General features: G+C 47.7%; 1 protein-coding gene and 1 long non-coding RNA gene across 2 annotated transcripts in view; both read left to right on the forward strand.

Moving 5' to 3' along the window:
* Window positions 1–12,257, forward strand: part of LOC124006018 (nascent polypeptide-associated complex subunit alpha, muscle-specific form-like) — a 19,114-nt gene extending 6,857 nt beyond the window's left edge. Inside the window, exons 2-13 of the mRNA XM_046315682.1 lie at window positions 1–209; window positions 290–3,547; window positions 3,917–4,313; window positions 4,583–5,496; window positions 5,609–7,604; window positions 7,723–7,947; window positions 9,754–9,842; window positions 10,116–10,184; window positions 10,312–10,458; window positions 10,789–10,917; window positions 11,850–11,972; window positions 12,143–12,257. The exon at window positions 1–209 is cut by the window's left edge and continues 60 nt beyond it. Of these exons, the coding sequence (XP_046171638.1) occupies window positions 1–209; window positions 290–3,547; window positions 3,917–4,313; window positions 4,583–5,496; window positions 5,609–7,604; window positions 7,723–7,947; window positions 9,754–9,842; window positions 10,116–10,184; window positions 10,312–10,458; window positions 10,789–10,917; window positions 11,850–11,972; window positions 12,143–12,157 (7,571 nt within the window). The 3' untranslated portion in view covers window positions 12,158–12,257. The remainder of the gene's footprint in view (window positions 210–289; window positions 3,548–3,916; window positions 4,314–4,582; window positions 5,497–5,608; window positions 7,605–7,722; window positions 7,948–9,753; window positions 9,843–10,115; window positions 10,185–10,311; window positions 10,459–10,788; window positions 10,918–11,849; window positions 11,973–12,142) is intronic.
* A 1,213-nt stretch (window positions 12,258–13,470) lies between these two features.
* LOC124004707 lies at window positions 13,471–18,175 on the forward strand. The gene is made up of 2 exons (XR_006833511.1): window positions 13,471–14,675; window positions 15,000–18,175. It is a non-coding gene; the product is annotated as an uncharacterized LOC124004707 (long non-coding RNA).
* Window positions 18,176–19,701: the final 1,526 nt, after the last annotated feature.

The raw sequence follows: 19,701 nt of genomic DNA on the forward strand, positions 1-19,701 counted from the left end.
CCAGCACCCCTCAGAAGCTGCTGCCATCATGCACCTCTCCGTTCGGGCCACGGCTGGTTCGGGCCACACCTAGCTCCTCCGCGACCCCGCGACCCCAGCCTGAAGGTTCAGACCGTCGCCACAGTAACACGGTCCGACTTAGCGGGACGTTTGGAGGTCACGGACCCTGTGGACGCCGCAGCGGACCCGTGAAGATGGAGAGAATCAAGGTGTGTATATGTGTGTGTATGTTTACCAATGGTCTACTCTTCTCTTTATGTTTTTCTAACGTTCTCATTATGTTCTCCAGGTTCTGATGGGCTCAGAGGTGGAGAGCGACCACAAGGAGCCAGAGAACATGGACACACGGGTGGTGATGGGCCAGGAGGCCCTGCTCAAGACAAAGAAAACCCTGACAGGGAAGTGCCCATGCGGGCAGAGCAGCCAGGCGATACCCCTGCCTGGAGGCCCAGTCTTGGAGGTCCCTAAGCCTCCCTTAGAGCCCCAGGCCGAGGCTGGAGAAAAAGCCCAACTGGACACAGGGCAGGAAAGAGACAATTCACCTCTGACCCCAAAGTTGGAGCAAGAGCAGGAGAGAAGCCCTGTCCTGCCCATTAGCCCTCTCCTTCACCCCCTCATCCCTGCCTCCCCTCCCTCCTCAGAGCCAGTCACAGTGGATGTTAGTTTGACGGGCAGCTCAAGCCCTTTGGAGGTAGGGCTGTCTCCCTATGGTGAAATGTCTTTTGTATGTGCCATGTATGCCATGCCCTCCCTGTCCGAGCCAGCCTATCCCCCTGCTATCCTGTCCTTCACTGAGCCGGCCTATGCCGTGGACCCTCTGAGAGTGGGTGTTCCCTCGTCCCTGGATCCTGATCTGTACTACACCGCCCCCTCCACCCCCATCAAGATGGCTGCTCGCCCCTTACACCTCAAACACCGCTCTTACCCTGGCTCCCCAGCATCTCCCCTCTCACCAAACTCGGACAGTGAGGACCTGTGCTCCCCCCTCACTTCCCCCTCTGGCTCCTACGTCACGGCGGAGGGGGGCAGCTGGACCTCTTCCACCTCCCCCTGCACCTCCCCCAATCTTCTCCTGGCAGAGGAGGTGCAGGAGGCACCTGCATGCTTTGTCAGCTCGCTGTCTGAAATCGGAGACGAAGTGGGGGAGGATAGGGGAGCAGTAGGGGAGAGGGCAGAGGAAAAGGGAGGAGGAGCAGCAGAGTGGCGGTTCTGCCTCTATAAGGGTCTAGCAGAGACTGTGATCCTGGAGGAGGAGGAGGTACTGAGAGGGGAGGTAAGGGGGAGATGGAGCGAGGAAGTGACAGTCTCAAGGGGTAGCTGTCGCCCTCGCTGGGTGACAGAGGACACTTCCCCATTGAGGAGCAGCAGCGGCAGAAGCACCGACTCCCAGGAAGATGGAGGGGAGTCGGAGGGCTCTCTCTGCCCAGCAGAGGATGTTCTGGCTGGTGGACAGCAGTACTTAAGTCCCCTGCTGCAAAGAGGCCTGGAGCTGGAGCTGCAGGCCTGTGTGTCTGAGGAGCTTTACCCTCCCATTACCAACCCAGATGATGATGGAGCAGACTCCCCACGGCTGACCTCCATCTCCTTCCCCTTTGCCCCAGACATGGGGAACCTAAGCCCTCACACCTCCAGCGTCAACCCTGCCTCCTCCAACCTTACCATGGACACCTGCTCTCCAGATGTGTCAGACGGGGATAACTCCAGCCCTTACGGAGAAATAGGTACCTTCCTGCTGTTCCCAGGCTCCTACAGTGATGATGGAGAGATGGAGGAAGAGGAGAGTATGATCCCAGCCTCTCTGCTTAACTTCCCCCTCCACACCAGTCTCCTCTTTCAGGCAGACTCCATGGAGATCACTCTCTTCCCCACAGAGGAGGGGAATGAGGGAGGAGAGAGAAACGACAGGAACGATGTGGATGCGTACGCGGCAGGAGAGGAAGAGGGGGACGTGGAGGATGATGATGAAGATGATGAGGAAGAAGTGGAGGCTAAGGTAGAGATAGAGGAGGCTAAAGTAGAAATAGTGATAGAGGAAGAGGTGGATGATGAGGAGGGTGAGGATGTTGAGGAAGAGGAGGAGGAGGGTGAGGGTAAGGCTGTAAATGACCCAGCTGAAGAGGACAACTCGGCCTCCTTCCTTCATTCACTGTCAGAAACTTCCATCAACGAAGGGCTGGATGAGTCCTTCTGTTTCCATGACGACACTGACGACTCACTAGACTCCGCCTCTTATAATGGCGAAGAGGATGAGCGACTGTACAGCACAGAGAGACATGCTGAACCACCCACAGGACCACCCACAGGATCACCCACAGAACCACACCAAGCCAAACCTCAGCCTGAAACCAGACCAGAGGCCTACAGCACTGAACTGTCCCAGTCCCAGAGCAGACTTAGCCTAATCAATCCCCCAGGTGACAAAGAGCCCCAGCCTGAGGATCGTCCAGGACCTAGACCACCACAACCTGCACTTGCACCTGCCCAACCTGCGGAATCAGCCCACCCGGAGTCCTCCAACAGCAGTAGTGGGAGTGAAATGGAGATCTCCTCAGAGTCCTCTGACCCTCCTGTCCCCGCTCCTTCTCAGGAGAGCCCTTATGTCTCTACCCTTACCCCTAAACTTTCTACAACCCCTTACCCTGCCTTCACTACCCCAAAGACTACTCCTGCTACCGTGTCAACCCCTAAAACCAAGCCTGAATCTCTCTCTAACCCCAACACTAACCGTGCTCCTGCCCCTAATGCTAAATCTGCTACTGTCTGTACCACTAACACTAACCCTGCTACAGCCTCAACCCCACAAAATAATTCTGCTACTTCCTCAACCTTCAAAACTAACCCTGCTACCGTATGTACACCTGAAATTAACCCTGCTATGGTCTCTAACCCCAACACTAACAGTGCTCCTGCCCCTAATGCTAAATCTGCTACGGCCTGTACCACTAACACTAACCCTGCTACAGCCTCAACCCCCAAAACTAACCTAGGTACATGCTCTACCCCAAACCCCGCTGCTACTCCTAAAACTAACCCTGCTGCTACTCCTAACACTAACCCTGCTGCTACTCCTAACACTAACCCTGCTGCTACTCCTAACACTAACCCTGCTGCTACTCCTAACACTAACCCTGCTGCTACTCCTAACACTAAGCCTGCTGCTACTCCTAACACTAACCCTGCTGCTACTCCTAACACTAACCCTGCTGCTACTCCTAACACTAACCCTGCTGCTACTCCTAACACTAAGCCTGCTGCTACTCCTAACACTAACCCTGCTGCTACTCCTAACACTAACCCTGCTGCTACTCCTAACACTAACCCTGCTGCTACTCCTAACACTAAGCCTGCTGCTACTCCTAACACTAAGCCTGCTGCTACTCCTAAAACAAACACTGCTGCTACTCCTAACACTAACCCTGCTGCTACAATCGAGGAGACAGCGTCCCACAGCAATCCTGTCATCCTGGCAACCCAGCCATCCCATAACAGCCCTGTGACCCTGGCAACAGGAGCAGGGCAAGCCAAAGCAGTTGCAGAGGAAGTACAGGCTGGGGAGAGGGGGAAGGACAAACAGAGCAGTGGGGAGAGAGGAGGACAAAAGGAGATAGAGAGAAGGACAGTGCAAACAGAAGAGAGAGAGAAGGACAAACAGAGCAGTGGGGAGAGAAGGAAGGACAAACAGAGCGGTGGAGATAGAGAGAAGGACAAACAGAGCAGTGGGGAAAGAGGGAAGAACAAACAGAGTAGTTGGGAGAGAGGAAAGGACAAACAGGGTGGTTGGGAGAGAGGGAAGGACAAACAGAGCGGTGGGGAGAGAGGGAAGGACAAACAGAGCACAGAGACTTCAGACGAGGACCACACAGAGCAGACAGACAGGGACTCGTTCAAACTACTCATTAAGCCACGCCCCTCTAAGTCAGACACACCCCGGCCTAAACAGAAGACCTCTGAGCCCCATAAGCCGCTCCCACGTGTGTTTGGGGTGGCAGCAGCTTCAGTCCGGTCCAAACCGCTTCTGGTGTCAGTGCTGGAACTGGACCAGAAGAACGCGAACAGCAGCGCTGAAGGTGTGGACTCCGCTCAGGTCCTTGAAGGGACCACTGCCACCAACGACCTGAATAAGGGGGTCCCCCTGCTCTCATGCCCGAAAGAGCCTAACCCCAGCAACATCCCTGTCTCCTCCTGCCCTGAGAGCTCACCTGACCTGGCTGACAACCTGTCCTTGACCCCTGACATCTGCCCATGTGACCCCGCCCAGGAGAACCTGAGGGAGAACACCCTGAGCACTGAGGACGGGGGCCCTGGGGCCCTGGGCTCCCCTCACACACCCCTGGCTGTCTCTCCCAAGAGGGAGAACTCAGAGACAGATGCAGGGGGAGGAGGGGGGATGGGGGCTTGAGGGCTGATAGGAGGGGGTTAGGAGCAGAGTCCGGGTCCTGGGGGGCAGGGGAGGCCCTATCTCTCTCTCTGGGGCAGGGATGTGGGTTGGAGGCACAGAGCCTATTACTGTATGAGGTGGAGGGACATACAATTGGACAGACAATTGGACAGACACTCTCCGGGCTGCCCAATGTCGGCACAGATGAGGATGAGGTGGGTGATATAATGGGGGACGAAGAAGACAACAACAGCCTGTGTGGTCGGCCAGACAAGATGGCAGATGTCGAGCTTGTGGGAGAGGGAGTGCCAGAGTCCAACCTGTCCAGCTGGAGGTCCATCGAGGAGATATCAGAGGCAGGGGGAGGAGAGGACGGAAGCTCCCAATTCCCAGAGGATGATGTCAGCAACCTGCAGAGTCACCCGGAAAACAAGGAGGAGCAGGAAAACAACAACAATGTCTCAGTGTTCCTATCCTCTGGAATGCCAACCTGTATGACTCTGAATGCCCTGTCAGAGGACGTGAGACACCAGAGCCAGAGTGTGTGTCTGAGGGCATCTCTCTCAAACATACCACTCACAGAGGTGAGATCACAGGCTGCTGCAGCCTCCGATAGGCCATCAACATCAACTGACAGCTCAACACACCAATCAGACATAAGACAACCTTCCTTGTCCATGGAAAGCCCACAGACTGTCTCAGACCAGAGCCCTGGTTCAGTAGAGGCATCCATTTCCAGACCCAACAGTAACACAGATATTAACCCAGTAGTCAAACAGGCAGACCCAGCTCTGTCTCTGCTGGGTGGGGCATTTGGATCCTTCAGCCATAAAATCAGACCAAGCAACTCCAAGTCAGGCAGACTGTCCCAAGAAACTTCCCGATCACTGAAGAAAGACACAGTAGAGAATGTCCAAGTCTCCCAAGAAACTTCTCTCTCAGTGGGCAAAGACACAGTAGAGAAGGTCCAAATTCCCCAAGAAAATTCCCCATCAGTGAGCAAAGACACAGTAGAGAAGGTCCAAATTTCCCAGGAAATTTCCCCATCAGTGAGCAAAGACACAGTAGAGAAGGTTCAAGTCTCCCAAGAATCTTCCATATCAGTGGGCAAAGACACAGTAAAGAAGGTCCAAGTTTCCCAAAATGTTTTCCAATCAGTGGGCAAAGACACAGTAGAGAAGGTCCAAGTTTTTCACGAAACGTCCCCATCAATGAGCAAAGACATAGTAGAGAATGTCCAAGTCTTCAAAAAACTTCCCTATCAGTGGGCAAAGACACAGTAGAGAAGGTCCAAGTTTCCAAAGAAACTTCCCCATCAGTGGGCAAAGACACCGTAGAGAAGGTCAAAGTATTCCAAGAATCTGCCAAATCAGTGGGCAAAGACACAGTAGAGAATGTTCAAGTTTCCCAAGAGACTTCCCCGTCAGTGAGCAAAGACACAGTAAAGAAGGTCAAATTTTCCCAAGAAACGTCCCCATCAGTGGGCAAAGACACAGTAGAGAAGGTCCAAGTTTCCCAAGATACTTTCCCATCAGTGAGGAAAGACACAGTAGAGAAGGTCCAAGTCTCCCAAGAATCTCCCCTATTAGTGGGCAAAGACACAGTAGAGAAAGTCCAAGTTTCCCAAGAAACTTCCCCATTAATAGGCAAAGACACAGTAGAGAAGATCCAAGTTTCCCAAAAAACATCCCCATCAGTGGGCAAAGACACGGTAGTAAAGTCCATGTTTCCCAAGAAACTTTCCCATCAGTGAGAAAAGACACATTAGGGAAGGTCCAAGTCTCCAAAGAAACTTCCATGTCAGTTGGCAAAGACACAGTAGAGAAAGTCCAAGTTGCCCAAGAAACTTCCCCATCAATGGGCAAATACACAGTAGAGAAGGTCCAGGTTTCGCAAGAAACTTCCCCATCAGTGAGCAAAGACACCGTAGAGAAGGTCCAAGTTTTCCAAGAATCTTCCCTATCAGTGGGTAAAGACACGGTAAAAAGTGTGACAAAACTCTGTTCCCAGCCTCAGCCAGAGGAGACAAAGCCACAGACGGTGAGCCAAAAAGAAGGTGGTGGCGGTCAGAAGACTGACAGGCACATTGACCAACCAAAGACGAGTGGGGCCTTAGAAGAACAGGAGAGCAGTGTTTGTATCTCAGGGGAAAGAGAGGTGGAGGAGATTGCAGAGGAGAGATTCTCTCCAACAGAGAGTGTTCCAGAACCTGCACAGCGTCAGACACCCGAGAGAGAGCTGAGCACAGAGAATGCCATCACTCCTCCTCAGCCAGGGAGGAGAGGGAAGCAGAGCAGAAACAGACCCAATCAGCCGCGCAGACAATCTCCGTCAGGCTCTGGGTCTGCTGATCACCCACAGGAACCAGCTCTCACTGCCAAGACCCTAGAAGACACCTTCCCACCAGGGATTCAAAATAATAAGAATATGAGGGGACAAAAATCTGCTGCAGATACCAGACAGAGGACACCTGTGAAGGGCAAACCTGAGGCAGAGTCCAAGAGGAGAGGGGAAAACAGAAACATCTCCAGATCCCCGACTCCCCCTAGTCCTACCAACCTCTGCCCTATCTCTCCTGCTCTCCTACTCAACCAGGAAGTGAACATGGAAGTGCACCAGGAAATGCTTGACAACAGGCCGCTGCCTGGTTGCCAGACAGAAAGCAGGAAGGACATCAATGATAACAATGTGGGGAGTGGCCATGCCTCCCCTACAGAACAGAATATATCTTCTTCTCCTCCACCTCTTCCCTCCTCCTCTCCTCCCCCTCTCTCCCCCTCTCCTCTCTCCTCCTCTCCTCCTCCCAGTACCTTCACAGTGCAGCCAGATGAGGACCTCCCCACCCCCATACAGGAGTCCCAGCCTCTCCTCACCACAGTCCAGCCTGTCACCCCACTCCTAGACACCCAGCCTCAATCAACCAATCTTCAGGCAGCCTCCGCAACCCTTTCTACTACCCCTATCACCCTTCCTAAGCATCCCCCTATACCCACTGAAAGTGTCCGTATGTCCCCTACCCCCTACTCATTCTCATCTCCACCCACGTCAGCCCTGCCCTCGACCCCCAGCCTTACCCAGCCCACCCAGGAGTCTTTGCCACGGCTGGAGGCTCCAACCACAGTGCCTGTCCTAGACATCCGCTGCCAGGCCCAGCCCCAACCAAACCTCCTCACCAAGCCCAACAGACAGATCAAGCCAGTTCAGTCACAAAGCCCACAGGACAGAGGTGAGTTACACTCAGGAGAGATAGGGGTGTGACATGATTTGATTTTCTCTTTTTTGGGAATCAAGTATCAGTGAATCATGAATGAGTCCAACCTGTGTGAACTTGGATTTTGTTGCAGATGGGATGGATACAGACAGTGATGATGATGCCACTGCTGTTCCTCTACGACGTCACATGACTCAGCCCAGGGGGATTGTGGGAAACCCTTCTCATAAAGAGTCTGGCTCCTCCAATCAGCGAGAGATACTGCTTCACTCCTCCCGCCAACCAACTGAGAGACAGATAGACTGTCCAATCAGCCACAAGGATTCACAGGAGCTGGAACTGTCCTTCAAATACAACTGTACGTACTCTGCAAACCCATATCTCTCTCTATGTCTGTCTGTTTCTCTCTGTCTCCTTGAGAAACTGATTCTGAGAAGTGACTCCACCTATGACCTTCCTCACACACACAGATGGCTCTGAATATGTCTTGTGGTCTTGCTATGGTCCTGATGAAGGACATACTTCAGATTCTAGGAAGTCTTCTCAATAATACCCCGTCGACCACAGAACACTGCTGCAGCTACTGAATCATGGAGGAGAAATACTCAGAGAGAGGATCATTTTATCCAGGAGGAATATTGTTATTGCACATCTTTCAATAGAGGTTATTTTAGGGCACCTGTCAGTCAACCTGAAACCACTGGTTCAATCTAGCTAGAACTGACCTCCCTGTAGATGATACGTACATAGAATCATGTACGGGGATTTATGTGTACTGTATGTGTGGTAGCACTGCAGCATAATGAACAATGCTACATGCATTGGAACACAGTAGTACAGAATGTGACTATACGTCATAACCTGCATCTTCAAATCACATTTGATTTGTCACATACACATGGTTAGCAGATGTTAATGCGAGTGTAGCGAAATGCTTGTGCTTCTAGTTCCGACAATGCAGTAATAACCAACAAGTAATCTAACTAACAATTCCAAAACTACTGTCTAATACACAGTGTAAGGGGATAAATAATATGTACATAAGGATATATGAATGAGTGATGGTACAGAGCAGCATAGGCAAGATACAGTAGATGGTATCGAGTACAGTATATACATATGAGATGAGTGTGTAGACAAAGTAAACAAAGTGGCATAGTTAAAATGGCTAGTGATACATGTATTACATAAGGATGCAGTCGATGATATAGAGTACAGTATATACGTATGCATATGAGATGAATAATGTAGGGTAAGTAAAATTATATAAGGTAGCATTGTTTAAAGTGGCTAGTGATATATTTACATCATTTCCCATCAATTCCCATTATTAAAGTGGCTGGAGTTGAGTCAGTGTCAGTGTGTTGGCAGCAGCCACTCAATGTTAGTGGTGGCTGTTTAACAGTCTGATGGCCTTGAGATTGAAAAACAGCTTCTGTTTCTCGGTCCCAGCTTTGATGCACCTGTACTGACCTCGCCTTCTGGATGATAGCGGGGTGAACAGGCAGTGGCTCGGGTAGTTGATGTCCTTGATGATCTTTATGGCCTTCCTGTAACATCGGGTGGTGTAGGTGTCCTGGAGGGCAGGTAGTTTGCCCCCGGTGATGCGTTGTGCAGACCTCACTACCCCCTGGAGAGCCTTACGGTTGAGGGCGGAGCAGTTGCCTTACCAGGCGGTGATACAGCCCGCCAGGATGCTCTCGATAATGCATCTGTAGAAGTTTGTGAGTGCTTTAGGTGACAAGCCGAATTTCTTCAGCCTCCTGAGGTTGAAGAGGCACTGCTGCACCTTCTTCACGATGCTGTCTGTGTGAGTGGACCAATTCAGTTTGTCTGTGATGTGTATGCCGAGGAACTTAAAACTTGCTACCCTCTCCACTACTGTTCCATCGATGTGGATAGGGGGGTGTTCCCTCTGCTGTTTCCTGAAGTCCACAATCATTCCATAGCATAGAGATGAAATGCCATTACTATTTAATGAGGTGATCTATTTCTCCTCTGAGATCGGTGATTAGGTTAGCCGTAGAGCTTTATGATGGACTGTCCCATTACCAGTGCTAACGAGCTACACCATATCCTCATCATCTATATCTCAGTCATTAGTTACCATAGCAATGAGGATGTGATGCAGTACTCTGAGAGTAACAGTGTGTGTGTTCCACAGTGGGCTCCTGCAATGAGTCGGAGAGTGAGGGATCAGTGCCAGAGTTGGAAGAACCAGAGGGGGTGCCACTGAGATCCTCAGAACCCCAGGTGAATCTACCGTGTGTGGGCAGAGAACACTCTAGAAGTCTCCTTACCTCCAAGGGTGGAAACCTTGCTTTCACTGTGTGTTATGTAATAACATATTGATGTCATTACCTTTAGGTAGAGTGGTAAGAAGGATGCGTGTTGTGGGGCCTGTATTTTCTGAATGGGTCGCCGCTTCAGAGATCTTTTCCATATTATCAGTCTGGATATGGGTAAACTACTGTAGAATGTTCTCAGGTTTTTAATTGATTTTGTTGTTCTCCTTCTCTCTCTCAGCCCATCTCTCCTGCTGATGAGGGGATTAACAGGCCTAAGCAGAGCCGCAGTGAGAAGAAGGCCCGCAAGGCGAGATGTGAACACAGCTGCTCCATGCGGCAGTCTCAGCTAATCAAACACAGAGCAAATGTGTGTGTATTCTGTGTGTTTGGCCGCGTCATGGTGTAACCAGTGTGTGTGTGTGTGTGTGTTTTAGGCCATGGGTAAGCTGGGCTTGCGGCCGGTCCACGGTGTGACCAGGATCACTATCAGGAAGTCGAAGAGCATCTTGTTTGTCATCAGCAGACCTGACGTCTTCAAGAGCCCCGCGTCAGACATCTACATCGTGTTTGGAGAGGCCAAGGTGACCTAACCTTCTTTCCCGCTCTCTCTAACCCCTCTCTCTTTATCTCATCTACTTTGTGTTTAGAGGCCAAGGTGACCTAACCTTCTTTCCCGCTCTCTCTAACCCCTCTCTCTTTATCTCATCTACATCGTGTTTGGAGAGGCCAAGGTGACCTAACCTTCTTTCCCGCTCTCTCTAACCCCTCTCTCTTTATCTCATCTACATCGTGTTTGGAGAGGCCAAGGTGACCTAACCTTCTTTCCCGCTCTCTCTAACCCCTCTCTCTTTATCTCATCTACTTTGTGTTCAGAGGCCAATGTGACCTCTCTCTTCCTATTTCCTTCCTAGATAGAGGACCTGTCTCAACAGGTGCACAAGGCAGCGGCAGAGAAGTTTAAGGTCCCGGTGGAGGCCTCCCCACTGGTGCCCCCTGCACCACCCAGCCTCACCATCAAGGAGGAGAGCGAGGAGGAGGAGGTATGGAAATGCATGCTCACTCATGTCAAGGAAAAACACCAATCTTTACGCTATTCTTACTCTTTCATGTACAGTAGTTCTTTTAGATCTTAATATGAAACAATTATGTCTAGTGTAGTTATATTTCAGTCATTTCTACTGCAGTGGTGGAAAAAGTACCCAACTGTCATGAGAAAAATAAAGATACCTTAATAGAAAATGATTCAAGTTAGAGTAAGGTCGCACAGGAAAATCCTGTATTTGGTTTTAAATATACTAAAGTAAATGTAATTGCTCAAATATACTTAAGTATAAATCCTTTCAAATTAGTTATATTAGGCATACCACACGGCATGCTTGCCAGGGGCACCCTTCCAACACTCAGACATAATTTACAAACAAAGCACGTGTTTAGTGAGTCCCCCAGATCAGAGGCAGTAGGGATGACCGGGATGTTATCTTGATAAGTATGTGAATTAGACCATTTGCCTGTCCTGCTAAGCATTCAAAATGTAACGAGTATTTTTGTGTCTCAAGGAAAATGTATGGAGTAAAAAGTACATCATTTTCTTTAGGAATGTGAAGTAAAAGTTGTCAAAAATATAAATAGTTCAAGTCACATACAGATAAAAAACAACTTAAGTAACAATACTTGAAATTGTTACTTAAGTACTTTACTGTAGTTAGCCTGATGGCTATTTTAAAAAAATGTTACTAGGCAAGTCACTTAAAATAAGAACAAAGAACAGCGGGTTAACTCCCTTGTTCAGGGGCAGAATGACAGATTTGTACTTTGTCAGCTTGGGGATTCGATCTAACAACCTTCCGGTTACTAGTCCAAAGCTCTAACCACTAGGCTACTTGCCACCCCAATGCATCAGTTATGAACTGGAGCATTTTCTTTTTTTTCTTCATGTTCAGAAGTGTAACTGACTTTGACCTCTGTCTGTCAGGTGGACGAGGGAGGTTTGGAGCAGAGGGATATAGAGCTGGTGATGGCCCAGGCTAATGTGTCCCGCTCTAAAGCTGTCCATGCCCTCAGACACAACACCAACGACATCGTTAACGCCATCATGGTGAGGGATTTATGAAGGAAGGAATCTGTTGTAACACACTGTCCACGTTGGGCCTACATTTGCTGTTATGACCTACTGATTGCAACAGTCCTTTTTCCAACAGATCTTGAAAAAAAAGCTTCACGCATCCAACCCCAAGTAATTCTCCCCCTCTTGCTTTTCTCCCACAGGAGCTGACCATGTGAGAGGACCCCCCCCCCCAAAGCATAAATGCCAGTGTCACATCTGTATCGCTGCTATGTTGCATTCTCCTTACCTGCTAATAAACAGTCTGTTATAACCACACTAGTGGGCGATACTGTTAACCACCCTTATACTGCACGTCATGTATGTGTAGTGAAAATGGGGCATTTTACAGACAGTCACTTTTATTACATTAAAACAAACAGAATACAAAACATAGTCAAACAAGTGTTCAGTTCAGATAACAGGTCAAGTTAAATCATGCTCACAATGAATCAAACACATACAGTACCATTGAAAAGTTTGGACACACCTACACATTCCAGTGTTTCTTTGTTTCTACATTGTAGAATAATAGTGAAGACATCAAAACTATGAAAATACATATGGAATCATGTAGTAACCAAAGTGTTACACAAATCAAAATATATTTTACATTTGAGATTATCTTTGCCTTGATGACTGCTTTGCACACTCTTGGCATTCTCTCAAACAGCTTCATGAGGTAGTCACCTGGAATGCATTTCAATTAACAGGTGTGCCTTAAAAGTTAATTTGTGGAATTTTTTCCTTCTTAATGCATTTGAGCCAATCAGTTGTATTATGACAAGGTAGAGGTGGTATACAGAAGATAGCCCTATTTGGTAAAAGACCAAGTCCATATTATGGCAAGAACAGCTCAAATAAGCAGAGAGAAACAGTCAATCATTACTTTAAGACATGAAGGTCAGTCAATCAGAAATATTTCAAGAACTTTGAAAGTTTCTTCAAGTGCAGTCGCAAAATCCATCAAGGGCTATGATGAAACTGGCTCTCATGAGGACTGCCACAGGAAAGGAAGACCCAGAGTTACCTCTGCTGCAGAGGACAAGTTCATTAGAGTTATCAGCCTCAGATATCACAGCCCAAATAAATGCTTCACAGAGCTCAAGACTCATCTCAACATCAACTATTCAGAGGAGACTGCATGATTCAGGCCTTCATGCTCAAAGGTGTGATGGTGCTTTGCTGGTGACACTGTCGGTGATTTATTTAGAATGCAAAGCACACTTAACCAGCATGGCTACCACAGCATTCTGCAGCGAAACACCTTCCGGTCTGGTTTGCGCTTAGTGAGACTCAATTTTTTTCCCCACAGGACAATGACTCAACACACCTTGAGGCTGTGTAAGGGCTATTTGAGCAAGAAGGAGAGTGAAGAGTGCTGCATCAGATGACCTGGCCTCCACAATCACCCAACCTCAACCCAATTGAGATGGTTTGGGATGAGTTGAACCGCAGAGTGAAGGAAAAGCAGCCAACAAGTGCTCAGCATATGTGAGAACTCCTTCAAGACAGTTGGAAAAGTATTCCAGGTGAAGCTGGTTGAGAGAATGCCAAGACTGCAAAGGCATCAAGGCAAAGGGTGGCTACTTTGAAGAATCTAAAATATAAAATATAATAGAGTTGTTTAATTTAATTATCATTTTTTGGTTACTACGTGATTCCATATGTGTTATTTCATAGTTGGGATGTCTTCACTATTATTCTACAATGTAGAAAATAGTAAAATAAAGAAAAACCCTTGAATGAGTAGGTGTGTCCAAACTTTTGACTGGTACCAGTTTTTTTAAACCAGAAATAATTTGACTATGTGTAAAATCCCTACCCCCACTAACGATGGAATGAGTAGGTCGAAACCCAGTTGGGTGGCTGGTACACCTCCGGAAGGCACAGCTGGCATGGTTTGGTCAATGGTGTGCCTATATTTTTGTTCATGCATTTGTTAAGTCACAGTGGTTGTCACACATACATACATACATACATACATACATACATACATACATACATACATACATACATACATACATACATACATACATACATACATACATACATACATACATACATACATACATACATACATACATACATACATACATACATACATACATACATACAAGTCAAGGTCACAAGTCAAAGTGCAAATGTCTTTTGGATGGGTCAGTATGTTCCTTAGTCCTTGGGCGGCAGGACGTTGTTGTCAAAGTGTCCCTGGTTGGTGATGTTCCCTGCTGGAAAGTACCTGGCTACCACGAATGACGAGCCATCTGGCGCACTGGCCTTCCCCACACCCAGCTTCTTACTGCCCTTCCACACCATTGCTGTGAAATGACCTGGTTAGAGAGAGAGAGAGACAAGCTAAACACCTTCACTGAAGGAAGCCCTCTGCATACTGCTCCTCTAAATATTTACAGCTACAGATCCCTATATTAATCTCCTCCCCCCTCTCTCTTTCCCCTCTATTGCACACTCCCATCTCTCCCCCTCTCTCTTTCCCCTCTATTGCACACTCCCATCTCTCCCCCTGTCTTTCCTCCTTTATCTGTCAGCAGCACATTAGTTGATAGGAGTGATCCTGACGCTGCAGGGTCGGTCACACTGAGCAGGAGGCTTCGGGAAGAGAACAGGAAGGACAGAAAAGACTGGGAATGCTATAAAGAACTGATTTTCCACAGGATGCAGTGTCCATGCATGTTTGTGAGCAGAGTCACAGAACTACACAGTCACAGAATGAGAATGTCACATTTATAGAACAAAGACCACACAGTCCAACACTGCCTGGGTGAACACAACACTGTGGCATGCAGCACTACACAAGTCAGTGTGTGTGTGTGTGTGTCTGTGTGCATGCGTGTGTCTCACCTGTGCCAGAGGAGAAGCCGGGGCGGTTGAAGTTGTATTGTTTGACCTCGTCATACCAGCGGTCAGCCACATCCTTCCCTATACACAGAGAGGACAAAGGTTACAGGTTATCACATAACATTATACTTGTTTGTTGCCTTTGTCACTATTGTTTAACAGAAACTCGGGCCAAAACCCCCAGAGTTCCAGCAGAGATGACAGCGGCAAGGAAATATTATCCAAGATGGCAGCTGTCCAAGGCAACAGTGCTAACCGTATAAAAGCTGCCAAAGCTTTAGGTGGGTCAGAAGAACACGGAGAGGTTTGAGATCCCGAGTTTCAGAGGAGCAGTCCAGAGAGACATGAACTGAGCTTGACCCAGTGATAGTATGTATCCATGGGAGACTGTTTATGAATCACAGCAGACTGTCAGGTCCGTGCACAGACATAGTTGTGCTCGGAGTCATGGTCTTGTTGCTGAAACACTCCGAACACAGAGCAGGGAAATGGACCCCAGCTGTTCCTGCCGTTCCTGCCTGGGCCGCCACTGAACAGGATAGTCTATAGTTTAGACCCAACTAAACCCTACAGAGACTCTGGATCGCTCTCTTTAATGTTACTATCTTTACCGTACACAGTGAATAATGTATCTGTCCCCATAACTAAACATATGTCAATGTTTGGTCATAGCATTAGGAGTCATTGGGTTACAGTGTGTGTACCTGGCTGGTCATAGGAGGCCCAGGCCAGGTTCTCGCCACAGCTCCCCTTACTGGACTCAACACTGTGCTTCAGGATCCGTGTGCTGGCCAGAGACTCAGCATACCTACAGGGTGGAGATAGTTGTGGTAATAGTTAGATAAAGACAGCTAAAATATGGGTGGGGTTAGGTGAAGTGGAAGGAAGTAAGGGTGTCGTTGGCCATGTCTCTGATAAAGGTGGTAGGTGGAGGAGAAGGCTAAGTGTGTGTGTGTGTGTGTGTGTGGGTTGGGGGCCCCGATGTCTGGGTGACCCACCTAGTGGCATCGCTACTCAGCTTGCTGCTCAGCTTCAGAGGGGGTGTCTGGTGCTTCCTACGATACTCATTATGACTCCGCAACACCTCCTCTGAAAACTGCTTAGAAGCTGAGAGAGTGAGAGAGAGAAACACAAAACAAGATGCCATGAAAAAACTGAAGGTAAATGTCTATTGTTTCCATTGTTTTCACTGTAATATACAATCAAACTTTCAAATCATTAATACAACTCAATAAAACAATAGGCTGCAGATAACCAGACAGTAACTTAGGCAGTAGTACATCTCCAGTAAGCCCCATACATATGGCTGTTCCCCAGGCTTGAGTCTATAATACTAGACAGACAGTACCAGGGTATGTATGAATGGGGGACAAATCCACTCTCTCCCCAGCCTGGTGCCAATCACAGCCATACTCACACATCTCCATTCTCTCTGGCATTCACACAATGAGGCGATTCTCTCTCACACACACACACACACACACACACACACACACACACACACACACACACACACACACACACACACACACACACACACACACACACACACACACACACACACACACACACACACAGTCTGTTACAGCCTTGTGAATAATCAGTGGTTGCAGTCCTTGTGGCTGGATCCTTGACCCAGACTTAGCTTATTCCTAAACTAAATACCACTTTCAAATGGAGGATAATGTGGTTCTGGAAACTGGCACCTAAAATGTTCTGTCAATCGATCTTACACACACACCTTGCAAATAGGGAATTCCCCTACTTGCACAGCTATTCCTGATACTCTCAATAGTGGTTTCATCCTTACCACAGAAGGGAAGAAACTGACCTAGCGCATAGGCGTTACAAGACTAAGTCAATTACTTAAAATCCACCCCTTTGTCCCTGTTGTATGATAACAGCCCATTGTCACAAATTGAGACCGAATCTTCTTTTGTAATCTCACACACACACACACACACACACACACACACACACACACACACACACACACACACACACACACACACACACACACACACACACACACACACACACACACACACACACACACACACACACACACTTTGATAAACATTCTCCACTTTCACACAGTCATATTCCAGTCCATTTAAATCTCATGTAGTCTTACCTGATTTGCCCATGACACAGAAACTCTCTCTTGTTCCCTTTGGCTCAGTCCGCTCTCTGATGGTCTGAAACAGCTGCTATAACTTTGTTTCTGTCCCTCTCTCCCTCTCCCTTTCTGTATTCCTATTTTCTCCGTAGCCTTCGTTCCTCTCGCTCACACTTCTCCCTCTAGTAAACTAGTCTTTCTCAAAACTTCTGATTCTGTCCTCTCTCACTCTTAAACACCCTGCCTTTTCTTTGGCCACACACACATTATCATCCCTCTCCCCCTATCCCTCTGTAACACACAGGCTCCCTCCCTCTGTGTAACTGAAAGGGGAGACCCAGCATGGCTGTTCTGATGACATCATCTCTATGAGACACATGCCCTTTTATGGCCTGAGATTCCTGCTTTCTGCTTGAAATGTGAGCTGGACATTATACCCTAACTAAATTAAGAGCAGTTTAACTGTTTAGAAGCACTTTTACACAGTTTTACTAGGGTGAGCCTATGTGGCATTGATATTAGTCAGAAATATGTATTATAGTGTCCAAATTGACTACAAAGTGTAAATAGTAGGATCATTCTGGTCATAAAGTCAGTCTCGTCCAAAACTGAGATTTTCGAGAACATTTAATTTAGAAAAAAGGAAGGGTACCATAACATTTTTCCTTGGGTTGGGTTTATTTCAATCCTGCCCACAGCTGGCAGCACCCAAGTAATCATCAATTCGAAGTGCAGCTGCATGTGACCCGATTGTAATACCCTTAGGCTAGGGTATAGTTAGGGACCATCAATAAAATTACACAATGTACATGTGACAATATTAAAATATTTAAATAGCTCCAAATTTCAATGACTTAAAAACCTCAAACCAACTATAAATTGTAAACTCATATACAAATATTGAAAGCAGTTAATGAGACAACTAAAAGGTGTGCCTTTAATGTATATTTTGTCCTAGTTACATTGTGTAATTTATAGACGGTCCCTAACTAGCCCCGGAGATAGGCTATCCAAAGTCTAACTCTGCCACTTGGGCACAACAGCCAGCTGAAGATAATTGGCAAAAGAAGTTGCCTAGGTGACTTCAAGACATGGTTAGGCTGTTTTATGTTATCTAAAAGGGTGAATGACTAACTGTTTTGGCAGAGTGAATATACAAACCCTTGTCACGTGCAAACACACACACAAGAGACCCACATTAAAGTTTTGTTTCGTTTTCCGTCATGCCTGCTGCATTTCTTATTGTTCAAGCAACAAAAAAAACAATGCCAAAAGAGCGTCTGCTAAATGACTTAAATGTAAATGTAAATGTAACTTCAGCCCCTCTTTAAGTGTACATTTCCTCAGAAGTGTAAGAATACGTTCCTCATATTCCTCATATGTTCCTCATATTCTTATCGGCCTGCTCAGTAGCCTCGGTTTTTCGGATGGCTGCCTTGCCTGGTTCACCAATTACTTTGCAGACAGAGTTCAGTGTGTCAAATCGGAGGGCATGCTGTCCGGTCCTCTGGAAGTCTCTATGGGGGTGCCACAGGGTTCAATACTCGGGCCGACTCTTTTTTCTGTATATATCAATGATGTTGCTCTTGCTGCGGGCGATTTCCTGATCCACCTCTACGCAGATGACACCATTCTATATACTTTCGGCCCGTCCTTGGACACTGTGCCATCTAACCTCCAAACGAGCGTCAATGCCATACAACACTCCTTCTGTGGCCTCCAACTGCTCTTAAACGCTAGTAAAACCAAATGCATGCTTTTCAACCGTTCGCTGCCTGCACCCGCATGCCTGACCAGCATCACCACCCTGGATGTTTCCAACCTTGAATATGTGGACATCTATAAGTACCTAGGTGTCTGACTAGACTGTAAACTATCCTTCCAGACTCATATCAAACATCTCCAATCGAAAATCAAATCAAGAGTCGGCTTTCTATTCCGCAACAAAGCCTCCTTCACTCACGCCGCCAAACTTACCCTAGTAAAACTGACGATCCTACCGATCCCCGACTTCGGCGATGTCATCTACAAAATTGCTTCCAACACTCTACTCAGCAAACTGGATGCAGTTTATCACAGTGCCATCCGTTTTGTCACTAAAGCACCTTATACCACCCACCACTGCGACTTGTACGCTCTAGTCGGCTGGCCCTCGCTACATATTCGTCGCCAGACCCACTGGCTCCAGGTCATCTACAAGTGCATGCTAGGTAAAGCTCCGCCTTATCTCAGTTCACTTGGACGATGGCAACACCCATCCGTAGCACGCGCTCCAGCAGGTGTATCTCACTGATCATCCCTAAAGCCAACACCTCATTTGGCCGCCTTTCGTTCCAGTTCTCTGCTGCCTGTGACTGGAACGAATTGCAAAAATTGCTGAAGTTGGAGACTTATCTCCCTCACCAACTTCAAACATCTGCTATCTGAGCAGCTAACCGATCGCTGCAGCTGTACATAGTCTATCGGTAAATAGCCCACCCATTTTTACCTACCTCATCCCCATACTGTTTTTATTTATTTACTTTTCTGCTCTTTTGCACACCAATATCTCTACCTGTACATGACCATCTGATCATTTATCACTCCAGTGTTAATCTGCAAAATTGTAATTATTCGCCTACCTTATGCCTTTTGCACACAATGTATATAGACTCCCCTTTTTTTTCTTCCTATTGTGTTATTGACTTGTTAATTGTTTACTCCATGTGTAACTCTGTGTTGTCTGCTCACACTGCTATGCTTTAT

Source organism: Oncorhynchus gorbuscha, linkage group LG19, assembly GCF_021184085.1.
Source record: "Oncorhynchus gorbuscha isolate QuinsamMale2020 ecotype Even-year linkage group LG19, OgorEven_v1.0, whole genome shotgun sequence".
In the NCBI taxonomy this organism is placed as follows: domain Eukaryota; kingdom Metazoa; phylum Chordata; class Actinopteri; order Salmoniformes; family Salmonidae; genus Oncorhynchus; species Oncorhynchus gorbuscha.